The 27,393-nt window shown below is 36.2% G+C and overlaps 3 protein-coding genes across 3 annotated transcripts; 1 reads left to right on the forward strand and 2 right to left on the reverse strand.

Moving 5' to 3' along the window:
- Window positions 1-535: 535 nt before the first annotated feature.
- Window positions 536-3,186, reverse strand: LOC118482611. Its single transcript, XM_035978171.1, has 6 exons — window positions 2,456-3,186; window positions 2,194-2,336; window positions 1,601-1,845; window positions 1,455-1,473; window positions 1,262-1,358; window positions 536-1,196 (listed from the first exon to the last, which is right to left on the reverse strand). Exons 1-6 carry the CDS (start codon window positions 3,184-3,186, stop codon window positions 536-538), a joined length of 1,896 nt encoding a protein of 631 aa, XP_035834064.1.
- Window positions 3,187-13,357: 10,171 nt separating this feature from the next.
- Window positions 13,358-25,748, forward strand: LOC118482612 (polyubiquitin-B-like). The gene is made up of 2 exons (XM_035978172.1): window positions 13,358-13,943; window positions 25,726-25,748. Exons 1-2 carry the CDS (start codon window positions 13,358-13,360, stop codon window positions 25,746-25,748), a joined length of 609 nt encoding a protein of 202 aa, XP_035834065.1.
- An 11-nt stretch (window positions 25,749-25,759) lies between these two features.
- LOC110882394 (protein FAR1-RELATED SEQUENCE 5-like) lies at window positions 25,760-27,116 on the reverse strand. Its single transcript, XM_035978173.1, has 3 exons — window positions 27,096-27,116; window positions 26,420-26,968; window positions 25,760-26,296 (listed from the first exon to the last, which is right to left on the reverse strand). Exons 1-3 carry the CDS (start codon window positions 27,114-27,116, stop codon window positions 25,760-25,762), a joined length of 1,107 nt encoding a protein of 368 aa, XP_035834066.1.
- Between the last annotated feature and the right edge of the window lie 277 nt (window positions 27,117-27,393).

Consider the following 27,393-nt stretch of genomic DNA (forward strand, 5'->3'; position numbering starts at 1 on the left):
CCTTGGACGACCTCGGTATCTTACCAACACTATACTATGTCCACGATGGGTGCACTTGCCCATATGTGTGTTTAGTGTTAGTAAATATCGTGTTTTATAAATTTAAAACTTGGCTAAAAGTGTAAAAGGGACTTAAAATATACATCTAAAACATATACACACTAACACGCATCATTCTTCCATTTAGATCTTGAGGTGATCCACCAAAAATTTATCATTCTCGCACTTCTTCCGGTACCCACCTGTCTTCAAGCTCCCTAATTAAAAATTACATGCATGTGTAAATCAATTAAAAACTAGTAGAAACAAAACAAGTGTTTTAGCTGAGTAATGCATAATTTAAAAAAAATAAACGAATCTTATTTTGTTTTGGAAACATGTCAGATGGATTGGGTAGAAGTTATCATTTTAAGTCAAAGCATAACCGGATATACATAAAGTTTACAAACAGTCAAAACATGTGATTTTAAGTTTGAAAAGAACTAGGTAGGATTGGGCTGAACTAGAGACATTATTTTTTTTTTACCTTAATAACTCAATTGTCATCATCTTCATCTGGGTGCATCCAATCCCATAATGTATCATCATAATGATCAGAATCATCAGCATTCTCACTATCAATAACATCCGTGGCATCCAATTTTGTACTTACGTCAACCATAAGAGGAGGGATATCTTCTCTTGACAAACGGGTCTCTTGCACACTGGCTTGTGTGTAATAACCCAACCTATCTTCATTAGGCTCACACCAATAAGACCCATCATCAGTTTCATTACTTTCTTCATCAAAGTCATATACTTCCCTTGGAACCGTATCGACAACATAATGCAACCCATTTACTATAGGATCCGGTATATAGAACACTTGTTTCACTTGTGAAGGCATGACAAAAGGATCATCTGAATAGCAAAGCTTCTTCATATTAACGCATGTTAAGCCATAATCATCTTTCTCAACTTGGTACCACTCACAATGAAATAACACAACTCTGAACTGGGACCAGTAATCAAGTTCAATTATATCCAAAATTCTACCATAGTAGTCAACATTCTCAACGGTTGGACTTTTGTCTCGAGAACTCGCAAAGTTAGGAGTTAAAGCTGTAATTGAAACACCGCTATTTTGAGTTTGACATTTATCATCTCGTGATTTGGTAGAAAACCTATATCCGTTGGCATAATACCCCTTGTATCTCCTGGACGTAGAACTAGGTCCCTTAGCAAGCCAAAAAATATGATCTGGAACATTATTACTAATTACTTTATCTTTGAACCAACCGGAGAACTCATGACTATGGTCTTGTGCACGTGCTCATTGAGTTTTTCGGGGTTGATTGTCAATATGAGCTTCATGCTCACTGCATCATCATTTAGACAATATAACATGAATATGAAATACACGACATTAAAATATATTATATGAAGCATATAAAAGTTATGAATTGTTTACTTACGTGATATAATCATTAACTTCTGCACAATCAGAATTAAATAACGCATAAGGATGTGCTTGTTCCTTTAAATGCTCTTTTAAAGTGAAAGTCTTGCCTTTTCTTCTTTTTTTACCCCCCAAAGGATGGCCGCCATTCAGAAATACTACTGGTCCACCCAATTCTTTTTCTTCATCTAGCTCATCAACGTCTTCCGCACCCTTATTCAGTCTTGGATTTTCTCCATCCATATAACGTGAGCAAATAGTCAAACATTCTTCAATTAAATACCCTTCAGCTATGGAACCCTCTGGTTGGCCTTTGTTACGAACATATGACTTCAACTTACATAGGTATCTCTCCACGGGAAACATCCATCTATACTGAACAGGTCCTCCAAGCCGAACTTCATTTACTAAATGGATAGGTAAATGCACCATTATGTCAAAAAAGCTTGGCAAGAATATTTTCTCAAATTCACACAACGTTTCTGTAATTTCTTTTTGTAATCGGTCAAGGTCCTCAGGCTTAATTACCTTGCTGCATAAACTCTAGAAAAAGACACCTAACCTAATTAGAGGGATAGCAACATGCTTTGGTAATGATTTTCTAACTGCAACTTGAAGCAAGTAATGCAAAAAGATGTGGGCATCATGACTCTTATAACCCGAAAATTTTGTTCCTGAAGAGTGGACACACCGTGCAATATTTGATGCACATCCATAAGGTAATTTTGTTTCCTTCAGAACACGGCAAAATATACCTTTCTCCTTTGAAGACATTGAAAAACATGCGCTCTCCATGATAACATGCTTACTGTCATTTGAAAGTTTTGGTTGTAGCCGTTCTTTGATGCCGAGTTCTAAAAGGTCAAATCGAGCTTTTGGGTGATCCTTTGACTTCCCACTAATATCCAACAAAGTCCCTATCACGTTATCACATATATTTTTTTTTCAATGTGCATCACATCAAGATTATGTCGACACTTAATAAATTTCCAATAAGGCAAGTAAAAAAATATTGACCTTTTCTTCCATGGACAAGTGCTATCATTTTTCTTCTTTTGAGTCTTTCCAAAAATATTTTCAAAACTAGACAACTCACTCAAAGCTTCGTCACCTGATAGGGGTGTTGGAGAAAGCCTTTTCTCAATCTTGCCATTGAAAGCACTCTTATTGCGTCGCCATGGGTGTTGAGCGTTTAAAAATCTGCGGTGATCCATATAGCATGTTTTCATACTATGCTTCAAGTAAAGTGAACTAGTCTCATAGTTACAACATGGGCATGCAAATTTTCCCTTTGTTTTCCACCCCGACAACATGGAATAACTTGGAAAATCACTAATGGTCCATGTTAAGGCTGCATACATTTTAAATGTTTCATCTTTAGATTTATCATATGTCTCCAATCCATCATCCCACAATTCTTTAAGCTCATCAATTAAAGGTTGTAAATAAACATCTATGTTATTACCCGGTGACTCGGGTCCAGGAATTAACAAAGACAACATAAAATATTCTGGTTTTAGTGACATCCATGGAGGCAAATTGTAGTTAATCAATACCACAGGCCAAGTGCTATGAGAAACGCTCGCTGTTCGAAATGGGTTAAATCCATCACTTGACAACCCTAACCTCACATTTCTCGTTTCTTTAGCAAAGTGAGGATACAAAGAATCAAATTCCTTCCAGCTTTCTCCATCTGCAGGACGTCGTATATTTCCATCTTTTGGGCGCCCTTCATCATGCCATGTCATATATTTAGTTGTTTCTGAACACATGAAAAGTCTTTGAAGCCTTGGTTTTAAAGGAAAATGCCACACCACTTTAGCCGGAACCTTTGAATAATGTTCATGATTATCCTTGATGCCTTGTTTATCATTCAGTGGTTTCCACTTAGATGTGTGGCAAATGTGGCACTTATCAGCATGTTCATACTCTTTCCAATATATCATACAATCATTCGGACATGCAGGAATCTTCTTTTAATCAAGCCCTACTTTTTTAGCTTGCGTAAAACTAGCAGGAAGTTTTGCCTCTGGAATCATCTCTTGTAAAAGTAGCAGGAGATCATCAAACGCCACATTACTAAGCTTGTGAAGCATCTTGTAGAGACAAATCCTGATGATGGCAGATAGCTTCGAAAACTTTTTACACCCAGGGTACAACTCTTGACCTCCATCTTCAACCAACTTATAGAACTTTTTTGCCTCTTCATTTAAGCCTTCTCGTATAGTACTTGTCTTCTCTGCAGTATCTCTAAACCTATCATGCAATAATTCATCAAAATTCTCATGCATGCCAACTTCATTAGCATCGATGGCGGTTTCAATTCTTCTTTGCGAAGGGCTTTCTCCATGGAAAACCCATACATAGTAGTTTTCTACAAATCCGTATCCTTTTAAATGATCGAATACTTCGTCTCGTCGATACCAATAACGGTTCATACACTTTTTACATGGACAACAAATTTGACTACTTCCTCCTGCCTTAGCAAACGAAGAATTAAGGAATTCAACAACTCCAGCTTCAAACTCAGGTAACCGCCTAGGTTTATACATCCAATCTCTAACATTCCCCATTTCTCTCGTATCCTGAAGTTAAATGTAGCAATAAAAACATGGTCAAATGGGTTGGTGTCAAATCATGAATTAAAAGCATTTGTACAGGTTATGAAGTTTTGAGTCATGGCTAGTTTGATTGAAAGAGTCAAACTGTGATGTTCAGTTTGTTGACTTTTGAATTACATCCATCAAAGGTTATTTTGAGTTAGACATTTATCATCTCGTGATTTGGTAGAAAACCTATATCCGTTGGCATAATACCCCTTGTATCTCCTGGATGTAGAACTAGGTCCCTTAGCAAGCCAAAAAATATGATCCGGAATTACTAATTGCTTTATCTTTGAACCAACTAGAGAACTCATGACTATGGTCTTGTGCACATGCCCATTGAGTTTTTCGGGGTTGATTGTCACAGCCCCCGATCCCTAGTTCCCGGGAACGGGCGGCCGTGAGCCAGTTTCGGTGGTATCACATTTATTTATCCAATTTAGCAGCGGAAATTTTCATCAGGACCGTAGTTAGGAAATATTTAATCAGAGTAAACCACCATGTTTTATAACATTAAACATATGGGTAAAACCCAAGTTTTTCAATACACACATTTCATAGGAATAAATCCTATTTATTTAATAAAAACATCTATTTTATTTTTAAGTAACTTTATTGCCACTTTTCCAAGCCTTCAGTGCTGTCCAGCTGGCTTTTAATTGGCTTTCACATTTTGTTACCTGAAACGCGTTTTAAAAACATTTTGTCAGTGGGAAATACTGGTGAGTGAATCCCAGTTTAATCAAGTTTAAAATTATTTCACAGTGAACAGTATTGAGGGCGCATCCCGCAATTACATTTGTTTCCAAGTTATATCAATTATCACCCGTCGGTACCGTCAGACCTGACTTGTGGAAATGTTACTCCTTAACTAGGTGGTAACAAATTTTGTACACAAAACCCCAACATAGCCACGATAATTGTATTCTTACAAATACTTAATAACTGCTTTGTATATATTAATTAAGTGAGGTTTTGTAAAAACAGTAACAAAAAAGTTTACAAAAAGTGGATCAACTCACATTGCTGTTTTAGGTTATCCTTTAGGGTTTCCTGGTGAATATCTATAATTTACACAAATGCACGTGTGTTAGTATAATAACCCATTTTAACATTAGTAATACCCTCCCCGAGACGGCATTCCAACGACTACGTCGGGCAGAACCACGACAGCCGTTACGGAACCCTAGATCAATCGGGCAGCGTATCTAATACGTCTCCAGGGGTTATAATACTTACATCGTAGTAGAACCTCGCTATTTTAGGGGGTATAATGCCCGGGTATAATAACGCCACTACAGAAATGGAGATTTGAAAGAAAGAAATGAATGATCGGACTGAAGGCCCGTTGCCTTCTATTTATAGGGCCTGATTCTGTCTTTCTCGCGGCCCGCGTAACATGAGCACAGGGCCTACGCGGCCCGCGTTGACCTCCGGTCAATGCGTAGCTTAGCTGGGTCACTATGTAGGCTTGCCGGGTGTTGGGCCAGGTGGCGGCCCAGGGCTGCGCCACATTCTAGGTCGCTCGCGGCCCGCATGAACTTAGACGGGATCATACGCGGCCCGCCTGAACTTAAGTTTCACCGAAACCAACTATGGGCTTTGATATGGCCCGCGAAAAATTGAGGTGAGGTCCTACGCGGCCCGCCTCAACTTATTATTTATTGTTTTTAATTTATTTTATATATTATAATCTATTTTGGGCTCGGTTTTCATATATGGGGTGCATATAAAGATATGTTGAGACATTTTAAGATATATTAGGGTGTCAAAATTATTATGAGGGTGTCGGTTTTACCGAGGGTTGTTATATCCTCCCCGCCTTGTTTTTGAGCTCGTCCTCGAGATCTACTGGAACAAGTGTGGATATTTCTTTTGCATTTCTGATTCAAGCTCCCATGTGTACTCAGGTCCTCTTTTGGAGTCCCATTTCACTTTGACCAGAACTAATCTCTTATGCTTGAGATTCTTAATTTTCCTATCTTCAATCTGTAGAGGTCTCTCTACAAATTTGAGTTGTTCATTTACTTCTATATCTTTAAGAGGTACTAAGAGTGATTCATCGGCTAAACACTTTTTGAGATTAGATACATGAAATACATCATGTATTCCTGCCATTTCCTCTGGCAGTTGTAGCTGATAGGCTACAGGTCCTACTCTTTTAAGAATCTTGAAAGGTCCAATATACCTGGGACTTAACTTTCCTCTTTTGATGAATCTTACCACTCCTTTCCAGGGAGAGACTTTTAACAATACTTTATCTCCTACTTGAAATTCTAATGGTTTGCGTCTATTATCAGCGTAGCTCTTTTGTCGATCACGCGCTGCTTTCAGTCGTTCCTTGACTTGAATGATTTTATCAGTTGTTTCTTGTACTATCTCGGGTCCAGATAGTTGTTTTTCCCCAATTTCTGCCCAACAGACTGGGGTTCTGCACTTTCGTCCATAAAGTGCTTCGAATGGTGCAGCATTGATACTTGTGTGATAACTGTTATTATAAGAAAATTCTATTAAAGGTAAGTGTTCGTCCCAATTACCTCCGAAATCAATTACACAAGCTCTAAGCATGTCTTCCGTCGTCTGGATTGTCCTTTCACTTTGCCCGTCTGTTTGAGGATGATAAGCTGTGTTTAAGTTCAACTTGGTTCCCATTGCTTTTTGGAAACTTGACCAAAAATGAGAAGTAAAACGGCTATCCCTATCAGAAACAATTGATAAAGGAATTCCATGTAATGAAACAATTTCATTTACATATAATTTGGCTAATTGTTCCATACTAAAGGTTTCCTTCATTGGTAGGAAATGAGCTGACTTGGTTAGCCTATCTACAATCACCCAGATTGTATCATTACCTTTTCTTGTTTTGGGTAATTTGGTAACAAAATCCATGGTTATCAATTCCCATTTCCAAACTGGCATTTCTAATTGTTGTAACAAACCTGAGGGTTTCTGATGTTCAGCTTTAACTTGTGAGCAAGTTAGACATTTAGAAACATAGGCTGCTACATCCTTTTTCATTCCTATCCACCAGAAATTTTTCCTTAAATCCTGGTACATTTTATCATTTCCTGGATGCATCGTATATTTAGATTTATGGGCTTCTTCTAAGATATGGTGACGTAAATTTCCTAATTTAGGTATCCACATTCTCTTTTTATGGAACCTCCAAATTCCATCTGTTCCTTGTTCTAATTCCTTAATCATTCCTTTTAATTTTTCAGTATCCTCCTTGATTACTGATTCTTGTGCTTTTCTAATCTGATCATTTAAATCTACTTGTAGATTTAATTTAAGAGAACGTACCCTTTTTGGCTTTTCGTGATACTTCCGACTTAAAGCATCAGCTACCACATTTGCTTTTCCTGCGTGATACTGGATATCACAATCATAATCACTAAGTAACTCCATCCAGCGTCTTTGTCTCATATTCAGTTCTTTTTGCCCAAAAACATACCTTAAGCTCTTATGATCTGTGAATATGGTAAACTTACTACCATAAAGATAATGTCTCCAAATTTTAAGGGCAAAAATTATGGCTCCTAATTCCAAATCATGGGTTGAATAATTTTCTTCATGACTCTTAAGCTGTCTAGAGGCATAAGCTATAACCTTTTGACATTGCATTAATACACATCCATAACCTAACTTAGAAGCATCACAAAAGACTACAAAGTCTTCAGTTCCTTCTGGTAACGCTAGTATGGGTGTATGGGTTAATCTTTGCTTAAGGATTCTAAAAGCTTCTTCTTGTTTTGGTCCCCATTCAAACTTAACAGATTTACAGGTTAACTTAGTTAAAGGAATGGCTATTCTAGAAAAATCTCGGATAAATCTTCTATAATAACCGGCCAATCCTAAGAAACTTCTAACCTCAGTTGGTGACTCAGGGGTTTTCCATCTGGTAATTGCCTCGATCTTTGTTGGATCTACATGAATTCCTTCATGATTAACTAAATGTCCGAGAAATTGTACCTGTTCTAACCAAAATTCACACTTTGAACATTTAGCATAAAGCTTTTCCTTTCTCAATAAACTTAAGAGTAAATGCAAGTGCTTTGCATGCTCCTCTTTACTTTTAGAGTAAATTAGAATATCATCTATGAAGACAATTATGAATTTATCCAAATATGGTTTACATATTCGGTTCATCATGTCCATGAATGCGGCTGGGGAATTGGTTAAACCAAATGGCATGACAGTAAATTCATAATGACCATACCTTGTTCGGAATGCGGTTTTAGGAATATCCTCTTCCTGTACCTTTAATTGATGATATCCTGATCTTAAATCAATTTTAGAGAAAAATCGAGCTCCTTGAAGTTGATCAAACAAATCATCGATCCTCGGTAATGGATACCGATTCTTAATCGTGACTTTGTTCAATTCACGGTAGTCAATGCACATACGCATTGATCCGTCCTTCTTTTTAACAAATAAAATCGGCGCTCCCCATGGCGATGAGCTTGGCTGTATGAATCCTTTCTCCAACAATTCGTCTAGTTGTTTCTTCAGTTCTTGCATTTCCGCGGGTGCCAAACGGTAAGATGCTTTGGCAATTGGTGCTGTTCCTGGTAGCAGGTGAATTCTGAATTCAACTTCCCTGTCTGGCGATAGTCCTGGTAATTCTTCTGGAAAGATATCTGAAAACTGAGACACTACTGGAATGTCTTTTAATTCTTTTCCTTTAGTGTTAGTGATTATAGAAATCAAATACACTATAGATCATTTCCTTATATAACTCGCAGTTTTCATCACAGAGATGAATTTAGTGGATCTAGATGGTTTATCTCCTTTAATTGTGATCTTTTCACCTCTTGGTGATTTTACCTGAATTTACTTTTGATCACATAAGATATTGGCTTTATTGGCTATTAACCAATCCATTCCTAACACGACATCAAATCCTACCAGATTCATTGGGTAAAGGTTTGCAATAAATTTCTGATTAAAAATCTCTATTCTTGCTCATTGCAAGATTTAAAAAATCCTAACGGTTTCTCCATTTGCGGTTTCTACTAGACATTCTTGTGGTAGTTTAGTTAATGATTGATTTAGGAGTTTGCAAAATGAAGTATTAATAAAACTTTGGTTTGCACCAGAGTCAAATAATACTTTAGCAGAAATATCATTAACTAAAAACGTACCAGCAATGACGTCCAGAATCATCTTGGCTTCATCTACCGTTAGAACAAATGCTCTAGCATTTTTAGTATTCTTGTTGTTTGCAGCTGGAGCCAATTTTGGACAGTTTGTCTTAATATGACCTTTTTCTCCACAGTTGTAGCACATTCCATTACTAGTTTTTCTCCTGCAATTTTCTTCCTTGTGTCCTGGCGTCTTACAGTAATTACAGTAAGTGGAGCATTTTCCAGAATGCTTCTTCTTGCAGTTTTTGCAGTATGGTGCAGAGGTAGAACCTATATTCCTACGGTTGGAATTCCCAGAACGGAATTCTTGAGTAAGCCTTTGGGTTAGGTTTCTCCTCTGGTCTTCTTCTCTAGTACGGATTAACTCATCTGTCAAGGTATTGGCTAGTTCTACAGCTTCTTCTATAGTTTAGGGTCTAGCTGCCTTGACTACATGTCTAATCTCTCCAATTAATCCCCAGATATAACGGGAGATTAACACTGGTTCAGGTGATGTAAGGTTTGGTACTATCCTAGCATATTCAAAGAATGTGGTAGTGTAACCCTTACTGTCTACCCCGGTCATTCTAAGATTCAGGAACTTATTGGCTATCTGTTCCTTTTCATTGGGAGGGCAGAATTTCCTTTCTACCATATTTTTGAACTCCTCCCATTCCATGCTATAAATTCTATCACTTCCTCTTGACTGGAGGATAGTGTTCCACCATTCTAATGCTGCGTTTTTAAACAGATTTGAAGCAAACATTATCTTATCTTCTTCAGCACATTTGCTTATTTTCAGAACAGCCTCAGTTTTCTCTATCCAGCGGAGGGCTGCAATGGGTCCTTCATTGCACGAGAATTCTATTGGTTTATAGGACCAGAATTCTTTGTAAAAACAACCATATGGTATGGTTCTTTTTCTTTTGGGAATGGGCGCTTGAAATACGAGTCCATTGTTCACGTTGTGTTCCGGTTCACTTGGTCGTTTACTGCTATGCTTACTTTTATTATTTGCTTCTTGAACCGTTTGAATAATAAATGGCATTGCATCTATAATTCCTTGTGCCACTATGTGTTGAACGGCACTATTATCCATTTGGTTTCCATTGTTATTGTTGTCCGGATTCTCGTTAACCATGTTAATGTTACTCTGGTTATCGTTATTCAGATTATCTTGATTTCCCTCGTCGGCCATCTGAATTTTAAACATTTACCAAATATTAATATCACAAATAATATTTGAATATAGCCAATCACATGACAAGCACTTTTTGGTCAAAAACGTCGAGCATGGCGACTTTTACTCTATTTATATAGTATGCATCATTACACACCAGTACTGAAATTTAAATTACAATACCGACTGAAATGTAAAGCTACAATACTAATAGTAGGCATCCGTAGTGTTTTTTTTTCTAACACATACACACATATATTATTATATTATATTATATTATTATTATTATTACTACCGTTCCTGCCATCACATTCACTGATATGGATTCATCCAAAAATCCATATTACGCTCGTCGTATTTCCATACGAGGCGTTCTCCCACCTGTCGCATTCTCTCACTGCTTTCTAAAATTTCCTCACCGAAGGTCCTAAGTTCTTGGACATTTTCTGCACTCATTGGGGGTGCAGGTTCTAGGACTGGGTTTGGAATACGGGGTGCGGATTCCTGATATGGAGGCATAGGGGCCTGGTATGGGTATGGATTCTCTAAAATTTCCCTAACATATGCATCACTAATGTTATAGGGATCTTGAGGATCTAACCCTGGGTAGGCTCCTAAGTTGGGTATTGGCACATTTTCCTGTATTGGGTTTTGTTGCACGTAGTCCCTAACATCGTCCCACCAGGGGTCGTAGTTGGTTGGGTCTAGGGGATTTGGTGCAGGTACCCTAGGTATCTCCTCCGGGTTGTAATCAGGCATTTCTATTTGATTTCCAGGGTTTTCTACTTCCATGGGTTAGTCAGAATTTGGTGGTTGGGGTGCTAGCATTTGTTCCAGGTTTGGGTCAGCAGCAGTGGTTGCTAAAATATGGATATTAGCGATACCCCTATTGAGCATATCCTGATTATAAGCGTCAGTCTCTCTTTTTGCTGCGGCTAACACTCGCTGTTCCTGCAACTTTTTCATACGTTTCCTACGCTCGTGCGCTCCCCTACTGAACCATCCCCTCTTTTTCTGAGGAAATGGCTCTTCAGATTGAGCCTTAAACACAAAGATTCCTTCTTCCGTATCAGCAGAGTACCCTGAGAGGGCAGGCTGAGAAGAGGAGGTGCCTTCACTCCTAGGCGAACCAGACAATTGACAATACGCGTCAGAGGGTCCTTGGTCGCTCATACTGTAAACTAACAAATAGTCAGATAACACATAGCAAGAAAATACAACTATGCACGTATTTCTGTAATTTATTTCCTAACACTTTGAATTTTGATGTCAGCAGAACACTTCTGTGGCTGAATCAGTGGCATAGCTCTGATACCACCTTCTGTCACAGCCCCCGATCCGTAGTTCCCGGGAACGGGCGGCCGTGAGCCAGTTTCGGTGGTATCACATTTATTTATCCAATTTAGCAGCGGAAATTTTCATCAGGACTGTAGTTAGGAAATATTTAATCAGAGTAAACCACCATGTTTTATAACATTAAACATATGGGTAAAACCCAAGTTTTTCAATACACACATTTCATAGGAATAAATCCTATTTATTTAATAAAAACATCTATTTTATTTTTAAGTAACTTTATTGCCACTTTTCCAAGCCTTCAGTGCTGTCCAGCTGGCTTTTAATTGGCTTTCACATTTTGTTACCTGAAATGTGTTTTAAAAACATTTTGTCAGTGGGAAATACTGGTGAGTGAATCCCAGTTTAATCAAGTTTAAAATTATTTCACAGTGAACAGTATTGAGGGCGCATCCCGCAATTACATTTGTTTCCAAGTTATATCAATTATCACCCGTCGGTACCGTCAGACCTGACTTGTGGAAATGTTACTCCTTAGCTAGGTGGTAACAAATTTTGTATACAAAACCCCAACATACCCACGATAATTGTATTCTTACAAATACTCAATAACTGCTTTGTATATATTAATTAAGTGAGGTTTTGTAAAAACAGTAACAAAAAAGTTTACAAAAAGTGGATCAACTCACATTGCTGTTTTAGGTTATCCTTTAGGGTTTCCTGGTGAATATCTATAATTTACACAAATGCACGTGTGTTAGTATAATAACCCATTTTAACATTAGTAATACCCTCCCCGAGACGGCATTCCAACGACTACGTCGGGCAGAACCACGACAGCCGTTACGGAACCCTAGATCAATCGGGCAGCGTATCTAATACGTCTCCAAGGGTTATAATACTTACATCGTAGCAGAACCTCGCTATTTTAGGGGGTATAATGCCCGGGTATAATAACGCCACTACAGAAATGGAGATTTGAAAGAAAGAAATGAACGATCGGACTGAAGGCCCGTTGCCTTCTATTTATAGGGCCTGATTCTGTTTTTCTCGCGGCCCGCGTAACATGAGCACAGGGCCTACGCGGCCCGCGTTGACCTCCGGTCAATGCGTAGCTTAGCTGGGTCACTATGTAGGCTTGCCGGGTGTTGGGCCAGGTGGCGGCCCAGGGCTGCGCCACATTCTAGGTCGCTCGCGGCCCGCATGAACTTAGACGGGATCATACGCGGCCCGCCTGAACTTAATTTTCACCGAAACCAACTATGGGCTTTGATACGGCCCGCGTAAAATTGAGGTGAGGTCCTACGCGGCCCGCCTCAACTTATTATTTATTTTTTTTTTAATTTATTTTATATATTAAAATCTATTTTGGGCTCGGTTTTCATATATGGGGTGCATATAAAGATATGTTGAGACATTTTAAGATATATTAGGGTATCAAAATTATTATGAGGGTGTCGGTTTTACCGAGGGTTGTTATATACGCATAAGTGTGAGGGTCGAGTTCCTATAGATGTTGAAGTCTAAAAGGGTACTGTCATCCTCGAGAACCATGTTGTTGTAGATCAAAGCCTGCTCGTTGACGAGAATATGTTCCTTATACTGGATCTCCAATTTTACAAACGCAATGGTGTCTGTGGGGTAGACTAACAAAGAGATCGTCTTTCCAGTATAGGTATTCACAAATATTTTTATCAATTCAACCGCTTTACAAATGCGTATGAGCGTTGAATTGATAATAATATTTATGAATACCTATACTGGAAAGACGATCTCTTTGTTAATCTACCCCACAGACACCATTGCAGTTGTAAAATTGGAGATCCAGTATAAGGAACATATTCTATGCAACGAGCAGGCTTTGATCTACAACAACATGGTTCTCGAGGATGACAGTACCCTTTTAGACTTCAACATCTACAGGAACTCGACCCTCACGCTTATGCGTAAGTGTAAACCAAGGCAATTTATTCCAATATACATCAATACCCTCACTCGAAAGATCATTACGCTAGAAATCAAACCCTCGGAGACCATCGAAGAGATAAAAGCGAAAATCGAGTATGAGGTAGATATTCCGTGTGACGAGCAAGAGTTGATCTTCAATGAAACGGTTCTACCAAACAGCGATTCCCTTGCCGAGCTTCACATCAACAAGGAATCCACACTCACAGTTATACGTTTGTCAAGGGGATTCATGCGTATATTCATCATGACCGCTACTGGAAAGACCATTACATTGGATGTCAAACCTTCGGAAACCATCCATGATGTGAAATCGAAGATTCAGGATAAGGAAGGTATTCCCCTGGACCTGCAGAGACTGATCTGGAGCGGAAAACCACTTCGTCTCGTCGATACCAATAACGGTTCATACACTTTTTACAAGGACAACAAATTTGACTACTTCCTCCTGCCTTAGCAAACGAAGAATTAAGGAATTCAACAACTCCAGCTTCAAACTCAGGTAACCGCCTAGGTTTATACATCCAGTCTCTAACATCCCTCATTTCTCTCGTATCCTGAAGTTAAATGCAGCATTAAAAAAATGGTCAAATGGGTTGGTGTCAAATCATGGATTAAAAGCATTTATACATGTTATGAATTTTTGAGTCATGGCTAGTTTGACTGAAAGAGTCAAACTGTGATGTTCAGTTCGTTGACTTTTGAATTATATCCATCAAAGGTTATTTGATGCTTCATATAATTTGTCACATTTATGGGCATAAGCTTAGAACCATAGTTGTTTTGACGTTAAAATCAAATATATATTTGTCTAATAAAGACTGACTTGCTAATCAGTTTCTTTAACGGCCACAATATTGTTAAAACCAAGTGCAGGTTATGAAGTTTTCAGTCATGACTTATCTACTATTAATCTGCAGGACGAAAACAATACTAATAATTCATTAAACAAAATTCATATGCAATGCAATACAATATATACGAACCTCGGCAGAATGATCTTTCGCCGTTGTAGAAGATGAAGCGAAGACGAACTCCCTGTACTCACAGATAATCAAACCATACTATTTAATCAAATATGATTACCCTTTACTCATTAATAATAATAGCCGATAATCAAGGACAAATGATGGAAGGCTGTTGTTTTAACCATACTAACTGTTTCCCCCTGATTTGGGTGCCTCATTAATGAAAACCCTATAAAAAATCAGGATTATGTTAATAACTATACTATAATTACTAATACTGGTTGTATAGTTAATAAGTTCATGAAACTGATGCAAAAAGTGTCCAGTCAAGTTGGTAAGCGCATGCCCTTCTATTGAGTAGATTAGAGTTCGATCCCAGCTTATTCCCATGATTTTTTAATTTATCTAACATAAACGTCTATATAAAAGCAACTCGAGTGAATTTATAATAAAAGATGATTAAGTGTTCTAGTGGATTATTCCTTATTTTATCAGAGATTGGACCCAAGTTCGAATCTTTATTGTGTCTTTTTGATGAACTTTTTTATATTTTTAAAATTCAAGCAGCCAGCTCTGCTATTAATTGTATGCATTTGAAATAATGAAAACTAGCATATCATAACAATTCGATATCAATATAACAATTTCAGTTGCATTTGAAATAATGAAAACTAGCAGAGCATAACAATTTGATATCGATATAGCATTTTTAGTATTACGTTAAGAATGTACAGTTCAATATAATGCTAACAATGTATCAGTAAATAGTTTTAGTATCAAGTTTAGTGCCACATAATAACGACTTTAGAAATCCAACTATGAGGTAGAGAAGATCCAAATCCGTACACGTAGAATCCCCACTGGGGTCGAATTGCTGAAAAGAGGGGTGGGAGTAGGGAACCAGACTTTTCCTCGATATGGATACACTGCTGAAACAGTGGAACACTTGCTAGTTAATTGTTTGGCAGTGAAAGCGATATGGTGGGCACTAGGGGTATGGTTGGAAATTCATAAAATAAAGTTATGTGGCTCAATAAAGGAGATGTTAAAATGGTATATAACTTGAAGACTTCGTTAAGTGGCAGATGCAGGAATTTTTGCCAAGGGGTTCACTTTTTTCTAAAAAGGGTTGGTTAGGAAGGCTAAAAACCAAAAATTGCTTTAAAGTGGTATCAAACCCGAGACCTGATACAAACAAAGATATGGCAATATTATTTATCTTTTTCGCTTTAAAATAAGAGTTGCATTAAAATATTCTTAATGCAACCTTTCTAACAAAAGTTGCGAAATTAAGAAAAAATTGCAACTTTTCAAAAAAGTGTTGCAATTTTTAGTAAATTTGCAACTTTTTAACAAAAAGGTTGCAAATTCAATATCAATTTGCAACTTTTTATGGAAAAGGTTGCATTAGATATTCTAATGCAACCTTTGTATTCAACAACATTGCGTTAGGGTCAAATGCAACTAATTTGAAACAAGTTGCTTCTAAAAAGTTGCATTAGGCCAAATTTCTAGTAGTGAAAATTTGGGGGAAATGATGTAGAGGTTTAGGTGTATAAGTGCAATCATTTCTTTGAAGTTGATAAAACTCCTAAAGAAGCAAGAGTAAGGTTTTCAGTGGTAAATTTGGAAGGAAAAACATTGGGGTGGCATCAAGGGTTTTTGAAAAGCAGTGGTAGAACACTAGAAAACATTGGCTGGGATAAGTATAGTAGATCTGCCATTTCAAGATTTTCAATGACTTTGATGAGGGATGAATGGAAGAATTAAAATTTTTACATCAAACAGGTTCACTACAAGATTATTGTGATTCCTTGGATGCTTATTTGAATAAAGTAAATGTTTATGTCAAGAATATGCAGTAAGTTTGTTTATAGGGGGTATTAAACCAGAGGTGAGATGTTTGGTTAAGGCTTTTATATCCAGAAAACTAAGAGAAGCATATATTGTGGCTAAGAAACAAGATATTGCACATAATACACTGTTTGGGTCAATAAGGAATAAGAGGTACCCTTATAGTTTTGGTAACGCAAGTATATTCATTGGAAATAGCTTGAAACCACCTACTGCAATGAATGCCAATACGTTGCCATTATTACCTACACCTTTAAATGCCCAACTTGTTAAAAGCACTAGATGATTAACCACCAAAGAGATGGTTGAAAAGATAGAAAGGGGTGAGTGCTTTTTGTGTAATGAAAAGTTTACTCATGCCTATAACTGTAAAAACAAACAGTTGTTTAACCCGGAATATATAGATGAAGATGTTGAAGAAGTAATAAGTGATAGGTAATTCAGGAGACTGAATTTGAACCCGATATTTCTATTCTTGCTTTGACTGGTATACCATCTTACTCAACATGAAAATTAATGGTTCCATGGCACTAGGAAATTCAATATTTTAGTGGACTCAGGATCTACTCACAACTTTTTTGATGAAAAAATTATTAATAAGCTAGAATGTTCCTTACAACCAGTCAAACCAATGAAGGTAATTGTAGTCAATGGAAACCAGCTGAAATGTGTCAATTTTAAATGGATGATGCAAAGGGTATGATTTAGTACTGAAATATTAGTTATTCCTTTAAGAAACTATGATATGGTGATGGGAGTGCAATGGTTAGCTGCGCTAGGCAATATAATATGAATTTTTTTTATATGACAATGTAGTTCAAGGTGCAAGATAAGAATTATACATTAAAGGGTGTTGAAACAAATGGGGTCAACATGTGTTCAATACAGAAGATGTCTAATTTGTTAAGTAGGGGTACAAAGGTAATACAGTCTCAAATGTTTGGGTTACACCTTTCAACAACTGAAAATCAGGATACTTTGGGTCAACAATTTTGGATCTAGTGTACAATGCAGATTACAAGGGTTATTAGAAACATACAAGGATGTTTTCCAAGTGCTAAGCACATTACCTCCACAAAGGACTTATGATCAATGGATTGTTCTCAACAATGAAGACAAGCCTATAAATCTAAGATCTTATAGATATTAGTCTTTGCAAAAAAATGTGATAGAGAAAATGACACAAGAACTCTTAGATTCAGGAGTTATTAGGAATAGTCAAAGTTCTTTTGCAGCTCCTGTAGTGCTGGTGAAAAAGAAAAATGGAAGTTGGAGGATGTGTGTAGATTATAGGCAATTGAATGAGGCTACAATGAAGAATAGATTTCCAATACCCTTAATAGATGAACTGCTGGAAGAATTGGGAGGGGACACTATGTTTTAAAAGTTGGATTTAAGGTCTGGTTACCATCAGATTAGAATGTTTGAGCCAAACACCCATATAACAGTTTTCAGGACTCATCAAGGTTTGTTTGAGTTACTAGTAATGCCATTTGAATTGACTAATGCACCAGTAACTTTCCAGTCACTAATGAATGATACTTTTAAAGGGTTTCTAAGGAAATTTGTATTGGTCTTCTTTGATAATATATTCGTGTACAGTAAAGACATGCATAATCATGTGAATCATCTACAACAAGTATTTGAGACCTTGAGATAACAACAGTTATATACAAAGCAATCTAAGTGCATGTTTGGCGGGCAGAAAGTTGAGTATTTGGGTCATATCATAACCAAAGAAGAAGTTTCAACTGATCCTGCTAAAATTGAGGTTGTGGTTCATTGGCCTATTCCTATTAATGTCAAACAACTAAGAGGATTCTTGGGATTTTCCAGTTATTACAGAAGGTTTATAAAATCTTATGGGATCATAGCTGAGCCTTTAACAAATTTATTAAGAAAAGATAGTTTCAAATGGTGTGAAGCAGCTCAACTTTCATTTCAACAATTAAAGCATGCTTTGACTTAGTTCCCGTGTTGTCTTTACTTGATTTGTCTCAGCAATTTGTAGTGGAAACTAACGCTTCATCATTGGGAATAGGGGTGGTGCACATGCAGAATCAACACCCATTGGCTTTTATTAGCAAAGCTCTATCACCAAGGCAACAAACATTGTCTGTGTATGATAAGGAGATATTGGCTATATTATTAGCAGTTAAACAATGGCACTATTATCTGATATCTAGCTATTTTATCATAACAATAGACTAGAAGAGATTGAAGCATTTATTGGATTGTAACATCAGTACTCCATCACAACATTCTTGGATGGTGAAGCTCATGCATTATGATTTTGAAATACAGTATAAGAAGGGAACAGAAAATGATGCATTGTCTAGATTGCAGACTTCTTTTACTTTGTTCACTATGGCAGTATCTTCTTTTGACTCTTTATTACTATCAAAGATCAAGGATACTTGGGTCAATGACATTAATTTGCTGAACATTATTCAACAGATAAAGGATAATAAGCCAACTAGGCATTTTACATGGGGTGGTGATATTCTAAATAGAAAAAGGTAGTTGGTTGTGGGTAATGTCAGTCAAATAAGAACTAATATATTACAATTTTGTCATGGATCAACTATGGGGGATCACTCTGGTTGCAGGCTACTCATCAAAAGCTAAAAAGTCTATTATATTAGAAGGGCTAGTCTAAAGATGTGAGGAAATATATTAAGCAATGTCATATTTGTCAACAAGCCAAATATGAAACTATGGCATCACTAGGCCTTATTCAGCCATTTCCAATACCAACTTGCATCTTTTCTGATATTAGTATAGATTTTATTGTGGGTTTACCCTTATCCAGGGGTAAAAATGTCATTTTTTGGTTGTAGATAGGCGGACAAAATATGCACACTTCATTGGTATGACACACCCTATCTCTTTAACAAGTGTAGCATATGCTTTCATTAACAATGTCTACAAGTTGCATGGGTGGCCTACAACAATTGTTTTTGATAGGGATGCAATTTTTAAGCAAATTCTGGCAAGAATTTACCAGACTACAAGGTATTGAGCTTGCTCTATCAACAACATACCACCCTCAGACTGATGGCCAGACTGAGGTGGTCAATAGATGCTTGGAAACATACTTAAGGTGTATGGTATTACATTATTCTAAGTCTTGGGCCCATTGGTTATCGCTAGCAGAATGGTAGTACAACACTAATTACCATATTGCCCTTAAAACCACTCCTTTCCAAGCTTTATATGGATTTCCACCTCCAATCCATATTCCTTATATTCAGAAAGGTACCAAAGTGGCTAGTTTAGATGAAGAATTGTGTTCTAAGGATGAGGCTATAAATGTTCTAAGGTCAACTCTTTTGATGGCTCAAAACAGACTCAGACAACAGGCTAACAAGCATCAAAGTGATAGAGTGTTTAAAGGAGGAACATGGGTGTATCTTTAGTTGAGACCTTACATACAATCTTATCTAAGAGGATCTTCATACAATAAGTTTTCTCCAAAGTACTATGGGCCTTATTTGATTGTGTAGGAAATTGGAGAAGTTGCTTTTAAGCTGGATTTACCCCTTGGGTCACTATTACATCCAGTTTTTCACGTGTCATTGTTAAAACAAGCTAATGGCTCACCTACTGCTATTACACCTTTTCCTAAAATTTCTCATTTTATTCACCAACCGGTAAAAGTGTTGGATCACAGGATGACCAGAGTTGGCAGGAAATGGGTAGCTCAGGTGTTAGTTCAATGGGAAGACCAGAGTGTGTTAGAGGCCACATGGGAAAACAAACATGATATGTAGCTTCGCTTTTCCGATTTCCGGTTTTAAGTGTGTTATTTTTCTTGTGGGTTACTTGTTAAACCTTGAATACAAGGTGGTCTTAGAAGGGGAGGGTATTCATGTTAGTACTGAATAAAAAGTATAGAGACTGTTTGTGTAATAGTTGGATAATTAGTACAGGGACTGTTTGTGTAGATATTAGAAAGATAGTGGGTGAGTTGTAATTGTGTTTTAATGTCTGTTATAAACGACTGAAGCTAGCCAATTCGGTTTAGCTTGGTTTTGAGATAACTCTCTCTCTGTCTATCTTAGTTTTTCTCTCTAAACGTTGAGCTCTAACACACCATTACAGGCTACATAGGCCGTGGAGGGTAAGAGAATGTGTCGGACCAGAAGTGCTTCCTTTGTTAAAAGAGTAAATTACGATTTTGGCTCCTGTGGTTGTGTCACTTTAACCCTATCAACTCGAAAAAAGAAACTTTTGACATCTGAGCCCCCAACGTCATGTTTTCTAACCAACTAAATAGATGGGGTAACTGATGGAGGCCAAAAGGGTAGAAAACATAACGTTCGGGGCTCAGATGTCAAAATACTTTTCTGGGGCTGATAGGATTAAAGTGACACAACCACAGGGGCCAAAATCCTAAGGCTGGACGGTATGGTACCGTCGCAGCTCCGTCCTCACTCGGCGACGGCCGGCAAACCACACCGCCCCCACCCTGTCGAGCTCCGTCCCCGTCCTCTCCGTCGGGGTCTTGACGTTGGAGACGGTCCTCCAATGATGGGCCCCCCTTCGATTGTTACCGTTAAATAAAAAAAAATAATTTACCAAATTTATTTCTACCATCCATTTCTTTAGATCTGCACATACACAAATTCATCATCACAAAAGTAGCAACCTGATTGAAGATCTGATTGAAGGAATCTGAGTTTTGGGAGAAATTACCTGATTGAAGATCTGCTACATACACAATGGAAGAAGAAGAAGAAGATGTATAGAACTTACAGTGATGGAAGATAGAAGCAAGAACAAGAACATGAAGTAAAAGAGGTTAATTTTGACTGTTTTGCCCATCTTGTTGTTGTCTCTGTGTGTAGAATGTGAGTGTTTGGTTTGGTTTGGTTGGGGTATGGTGATGGTGAGATTTATGGAGGAGAGTGCCAGAGTGGGAATCCTATAAATTAATATGTTCTTTTCAATTTTTCAATATATATTAAATAATGTATTAGTAACTCACTAACTCTTTGTTTTTTTTTAAATAAAATAAAGCATGAGAAATATAGTGTCACTAGAACAAGCAAGGATATCACTCATTTTTTCAAATATAGTTAGTTAAATCTTGTAATCATTTTTTACTTATGTTTTTTTTTTTAAGTTTATGTAATATTTTTTAATATTAATAAAAATATTGTGTTAGTTTATTTGTTAAATGTTAAAAAAAGTAGAAAATTAAAAAAAAAACATAAAAGTGGTGGGGATGACTATGACTAGGACCATCCTCCATACCCTCTAGTTTTGGGGAATGGAGCATCCTTGGAAGGACTATGACGTGGCGCCTACGTGGCGGATCATTCTCCCTTGGAGGACCATCACCATACCCTCTAGCCTAATTTACTCTTGTTAAAATACAATCTTGTATTATGTTTGATGGAGAGATGCCACTATTTAGAGAAAAAAATGTATTACGTTTACCGAAATGATTTGGATATTTTAATTGAATTACAATAAGATGGAATGATTTTGATATAATTAATAACTTGACAATGCAAAGATTAAGAAAACGATTTATTTAAATAAAGTTATCCGAATCAAGTCATCAACCAACCATGTTGCATCATGGATGAGACTGAGTCGTACTAGCAAGTACCAACTCAAATTGTTATTCCCTAGTCAATAACAAGGATTAAGGAAACAATTTATTTAAATAACGTATTAATTTGTTTGTTGGATGATTAGAAATGAATTAAAAAGTAGACCATATATAAAAATATCTGACCCAAAACTATATCCAAAAGTACCGAACGAGCAATGAATAACATCCAACTTGCTAATTAGAAGGGATTTAATATGTTACAAAATATATTCGTTTACACTGTTGCAAGATTAATCATCGTGGGGTTTTAGTTTTGCTACATTAACTATATCTTTTGTTACAAAAAAGAATTTGCTTTATTGGTATCGAGGTGTTGGTAATATTGTGTTTTCAAATGGTAAGGGTTAAATCCCTCGTAATAGATAAACAGGTTTGTTATTGTGGGTTAGCTCATTTAGTAAAGACTCATGTCTTTTAAATGGAGGTCTTAGGTTCAAACCTAAGCAAAGAAGAATAATTTAAAATTATGGGTGTAAAAGAGTAATATTAGATGTAGAAATTATCTTAACATATAAAATACCTTTAGCATGTGAAGTGAAGGAGAAAATTTATTTACTTTTTTTTTGAAATTTTTGTTTCCAATCTTATTAATCACGTATTTTAGTCCCATAATCCAAGAAAAAGAAAGAAATCATGATTTTACACTAATAGAGTAAGTATGCAATTTTGTAGAATAATTATAATTACTCGAAAATTGTAGAGTAATTATAATTACTCTACAACTGTAAAATCACGATATTTTACATTTTGCAATTAAACTTCATCTTAATAAGTAGATGGGAAAAAACTTCTTCACTTTTCACATTAAGGCTATTTTGTATATTAATACCCATTTGTATTGGATCTTTACACTAAGTTAGTAATAAAAGTAGAAAAAGTGTGAGTTGTCATTCTAAAAAAACAAAACTATATCTTTTATTTTTGAGAATGTTATTAATATCCTTTAACCCCTACCACTTTTGTGTTCGTGCGAGAACTACTTTTAGGGCGAGAACCACGAGAACCAATGTAAACATGGGGCATTATTGTAATTACATAATGAAATTAAAAAGCGCTATACAGATCTCTATCATTTCATCTCACAAAACCCTAACATTCACCTATCAAAATTTCCTTATCAATTTCACCCCGTAATCATCACGCATGTCCTCCATGAATGAATCACATCATCAATTCAATTAAGGTAACGAATTTTCTTGAAATTCCAAATCCGATTTAGTAAGTTTCTGAGATTATTCAATCATCATTGCAGGATTTATCGGTTTTCTCTCAATTATAACAAGTGATTTAGGTGTTTCGATTATTATTAAGGATAGTATGCTGTAGTTACAATCGAAGATTGAGGAGCAGATGATATTGAGAGCGATTAAGAAGGAATTTTGTTGGGAGAGTCTCCCAAAATGACTCCAAGCGAGTTTGAATACCAAGGACGAATGGCATAGAAGGTTCGTGTAGTTAATCAGTTGATCTTGTGTTGTATGTATGTTGCATTTGTTTATATATTGGTTATGTTGTTTGAAAGTTGAGTAATGTGCCTATTGTTGGACTACTTAATGCTTAGATTAGATGCGAAAATGTGTTAATTATGATTGTTATTCTGCTCATATTCGATTGAATTTGACTCCAAGCGAGTTTGAATACGAAGGAAGAATGGCAGAGAAGGTTCATGTAGTTAATCGGTTGATCTTGTGTTGTTTTGTTGCATTTATTTGATTGTTTGTTAGGTTATGGGGCAGGTTGTTTGAGATTGGAATAATGTGGTTGTTGTTGGAGTACCAGATGCTTAAATTAGATAAGAAAATATGTTACTTGTAATTATGATTTTGCTGATGTTTGATTGGATTTGACTCTCTAGTTGCACCAGCTGGGCACGTTTATTGATAAAAAATTACAGTTTCTTTAAGCACAAATCCCGTTCGACATACAAACTTGATGTCGATGCACATATACATTAAGTTTGTATGTTTGGTAATATTATGGTTTGTTTATTATTGTAGATCATTAATGGAAAAAAGCGAAGAAGTTGACATTTGTTCTGAAAGCAAGGGAGAAAGGATAAAAAAGAATGTCAAATGCTATGAAGGACGAGGACGTAATAGTTAAATAAGGAGTTTAAAAAAGTTGTTTACTATTCAATGATGTAGTTGGTTGAGATGCACATGTGCATTACTTTTTATTTTCCATGTTAACTATGTTAACTGATATTGTCACTTATTTGAACATATATACCATACCATACCATATGCAGATGTAGATGTAGAAAAAAACATAAAAAGGAGGAGAAGTAAGCGGAAGCATGATGAAACATTAGACAAGGATGCTAAGGAAATGCGTGCGACAAGAATAGGAAGGTTGCAAAATCAACATTAAAGGTGAGGGATGAGAATAATGACAAGATGGTGGATAAAAACAACATTGATGGTTTGTGTTACAAAGAAGTGTTAATATAAAGTTAAAACTGCACATGTGCAGCATTATGTGTGAACATGATATAACATGTTGGTACAAGAAGTTTGTGATTTGAAGTTTGGTACAAGAAATTTGTTATTTGAATGACGATGTATGGACATATGCGTATTTTGGTTAATTTTATCTATTTGTTGATGGTTTAGTTATATTTGTCAGTTTATGATGTAATATGTTGTTTGGTATGGTATGAAGGTTGGTGATGCACATGCGTATAGTTTGGAATATCATATATATTGGTAATGTATTACGGATGGTAGTGTAGACAGAAGTGAAATTGTATAATATTGGTAATGTATTATGGATGGTAGTGTAGATGGAAGGTAAACTGTATAGGTGTTGTCAAGAAATATGAAGTATGCACATGTGCATCAGTAATTGTAATTCAAGAAATACGAAATATGCATCAATAATTGTTATTTGAATATTGGTATGGAAGGGAAATTGTATATGTGTTGTCAAGAAATATGAACTATGCACATGTGCATCAGTAATTGTTATTCAAGAAATATGAAAAATACACATGTGCATCAGTAATTGTTATTCGGATTAAAAAAAATTCAAAAAAATTATTATAAATAAAATGTTGCGGTTTTTATGAATAATTTAAAAAAAAATTGTGTTTTTTAAGTAGTTTTGGTTGTGTTCACATTGGTTCTCGCAGTTCTCACAATAAGGAGTGATTCCTAACGGATACTCCTCATATATATATATATATAGGAAAAGTGTAAAATACAATACGGCTTAACGTACATCACGTACGACAACGTGCGTGATTATGCGTATAACGTGCGTGATTAATATTTTCATCATGCGTGATTAATGTTTTCCAACATGCGTGATTTGGGTTTTCTAGGTTATAACGTGCGTGATTTTCAAATGAACGTGCGTAATTATCTGTCGTACGTGATGTACGTTAAGCTGTATTGTACGTTAACTGGCCTATATATATATATATATATATATATATATATATATATATTAAAATACTAAAATAAAATATATCAAAACTATAAAATCCAACATCAAAACTAAAAGAAAATAAACTAAAAAATTCATTCACCATCACTATCTTCATGGCTATCTTCATCGTTATATTCATCGCTATCTTGCTATCTTCATTGATATCTTCATCATTATCTTAATCATTATCTTCGTCACTGTGAATTTGTTTACGCTTTTTTTTTTCTTTTTTTTTTGTAGGACAGTTACGAGAATCATGGTAGGCACGTTTTCCTCACAATTTGCAATTCCTTTTTTCCTTTTTGCTCTTAACCTTGGCTTTCTCTCCCGGGCCAATCAAACGACGAGATTTCCCACATCCTTTATTCCTAATACCTTGGGGAGCCACAAAAGAAACACTAGCAGGTTGTGATTCTCCAACCAATTCTTCAAAGACATCACCCCTATTCTTAGAACTTGGATCACTTAGGACCTCTTCAAAAATTTTGTTCTTAATAGCCTTGATTTGTTCCACAAACCAAGCAAGCTTTACTGAATCACCCTGTACTCGGTCACCACATTGTTGAGCTAAATTTAGCGCCTCTGACCTAAGCTTAAAGTTTTCTGAGTTGTCAACACCATAACGGAATTCAATGTTGAACACTTTCTTAGGCAATGCATCTTTTTTCCACCTTGGAGCTATATACTTGTCAGGAATTTTGTTTATGCCTCCAAATCGGTATGCAGAAAAAACATGACGATATGGATATCCAATGCGTGTAAATAACATACATGAGCATGTAACTGAATTATCACTCAGATTGATCTTAGCCTGCAGAATATAATAACTTTCTCTATTATAACATATCGATAATGGTATATATCTAAACACATGAAGGATAAAGCATAAATAAAAATATGAAACAAACAAAATTTTCATGTAATCACCAATAACGGTCCCTTTTTCAAAGTGAGAAACCGTATAATGTTCATAACCATCAACGACATCAGGTCTACCACTCATACATGATAATAAGGCTTTAGATATCTCCTTTTGGACCTCATTAAAAATGCTTCTGGTGTATACAAGTGCTGCATGTGCTTCTATAGGTAACGGAGTGGATAAGACGGGAGATGTTGAATCGATTTTATGCTCAAAAACCCATTGCTGGTAGCATTGACCATCAATTTTCATGTCAAAACACAACATAAACTGAACCAAAGTATGGGATGCGCTATAGTATACCTTAAAAAGTGTGTTTGAACTTTCACATCTAGACGTGGTTTTCATTAAACAATACATCGGTATGTCCCTAAAATAACCTGGGACCCACTGATCTCTAACAGAAAACATATCAGACAACCACTTGTGATGTTGCAAGTTGCAATCATTCATCAATAACTCCCATCGCTTCTTAAACATGGCAGGAGTGATAAAAACATTCCATACCAACTTATGTATACGTACCATCAAGTTGCTATTCTGTAACACATCACCATCAATCTTTAGATACAATTTTTAAAAATAAAATACCATTATTACACACGTTTAATAAAAACGCAGAAACTAGAAAAACATAAATACATATGTGTAAAACTGACAAGAATAACTATTTTTAAATTAAATATACCTTTTGAGGAAGTTTATCCATAGTATGCCACATACATAAAAGATGGACATATTCATTGAAAAACTTTAGCTATGGCTTGTTTCATTGCTGGGTCTTGGTCGGTTAACACTAGCCTCGGTTGTTTACCTGAGAATTTATAAAACAAAGTTACGTTGTTCTTATGGTGTAAAACATAAACTTTTTGAAACAAAGTTACACATGTGTAAAACAGAAACACTTACCATGTGTTTCAAGAAATTGTTCCATCATCCACGTGAACGATTCAATAGTTTCATCATAGAGAAGAGCAGCCGCAAAT

Source organism: Helianthus annuus, chromosome 10 (genome assembly GCF_002127325.2).
Source record: "Helianthus annuus cultivar XRQ/B chromosome 10, HanXRQr2.0-SUNRISE, whole genome shotgun sequence".
Lineage (NCBI taxonomy): Eukaryota > Viridiplantae > Streptophyta > Magnoliopsida > Asterales > Asteraceae > Helianthus > Helianthus annuus.

Bases quoted from the DNA above. Each gene is read 5' to 3' on its own strand.
- LOC118482611 (XM_035978171.1), bottom strand. From the start codon at position 3,186: ATGACATGGCATGATGAAGGGCGCCCAAAAGATGGAAATATACGACGT. The intron at 1,846-2,193 runs GTATATTTTGCC...CTATCCATTTAG, and splicing joins AATGTCTTCAAAGGAGAAAG to TAAATGAAGTTCGGCTTGGA. The intron at 1,197-1,261 runs GTAATTAGTAAT...TTCTACGTCCAG, and splicing joins CCGGTTGGTTCAAAGATAAA to GAGATACAAGGGGTATTATG.
- LOC118482612 (XM_035978172.1), top strand. From the start codon at position 13,358: ATGCGTATGAGCGTTGAATTGATAATAATATTTATGAATACCTATACT. The intron at 13,944-25,725 runs GTATTCCCCTGG...TTTTTTTTGTAG, and splicing joins GAAGATTCAGGATAAGGAAG to GACAGTTACGAGAATCATGG.
- LOC110882394 (XM_035978173.1), bottom strand. From the start codon at position 27,116: ATGGATAAACTTCCTCAAAAG. The intron at 26,969-27,095 runs GTATATTTAATT...TTGTATCTAAAG, and splicing joins TGGATAAACTTCCTCAAAAG to ATTGATGGTGATGTGTTACA. The intron at 26,297-26,419 runs GTTATTGGTGAT...TATATTCTGCAG, and splicing joins CTCACTTTGAAAAAGGGACC to GCTAAGATCAATCTGAGTGA.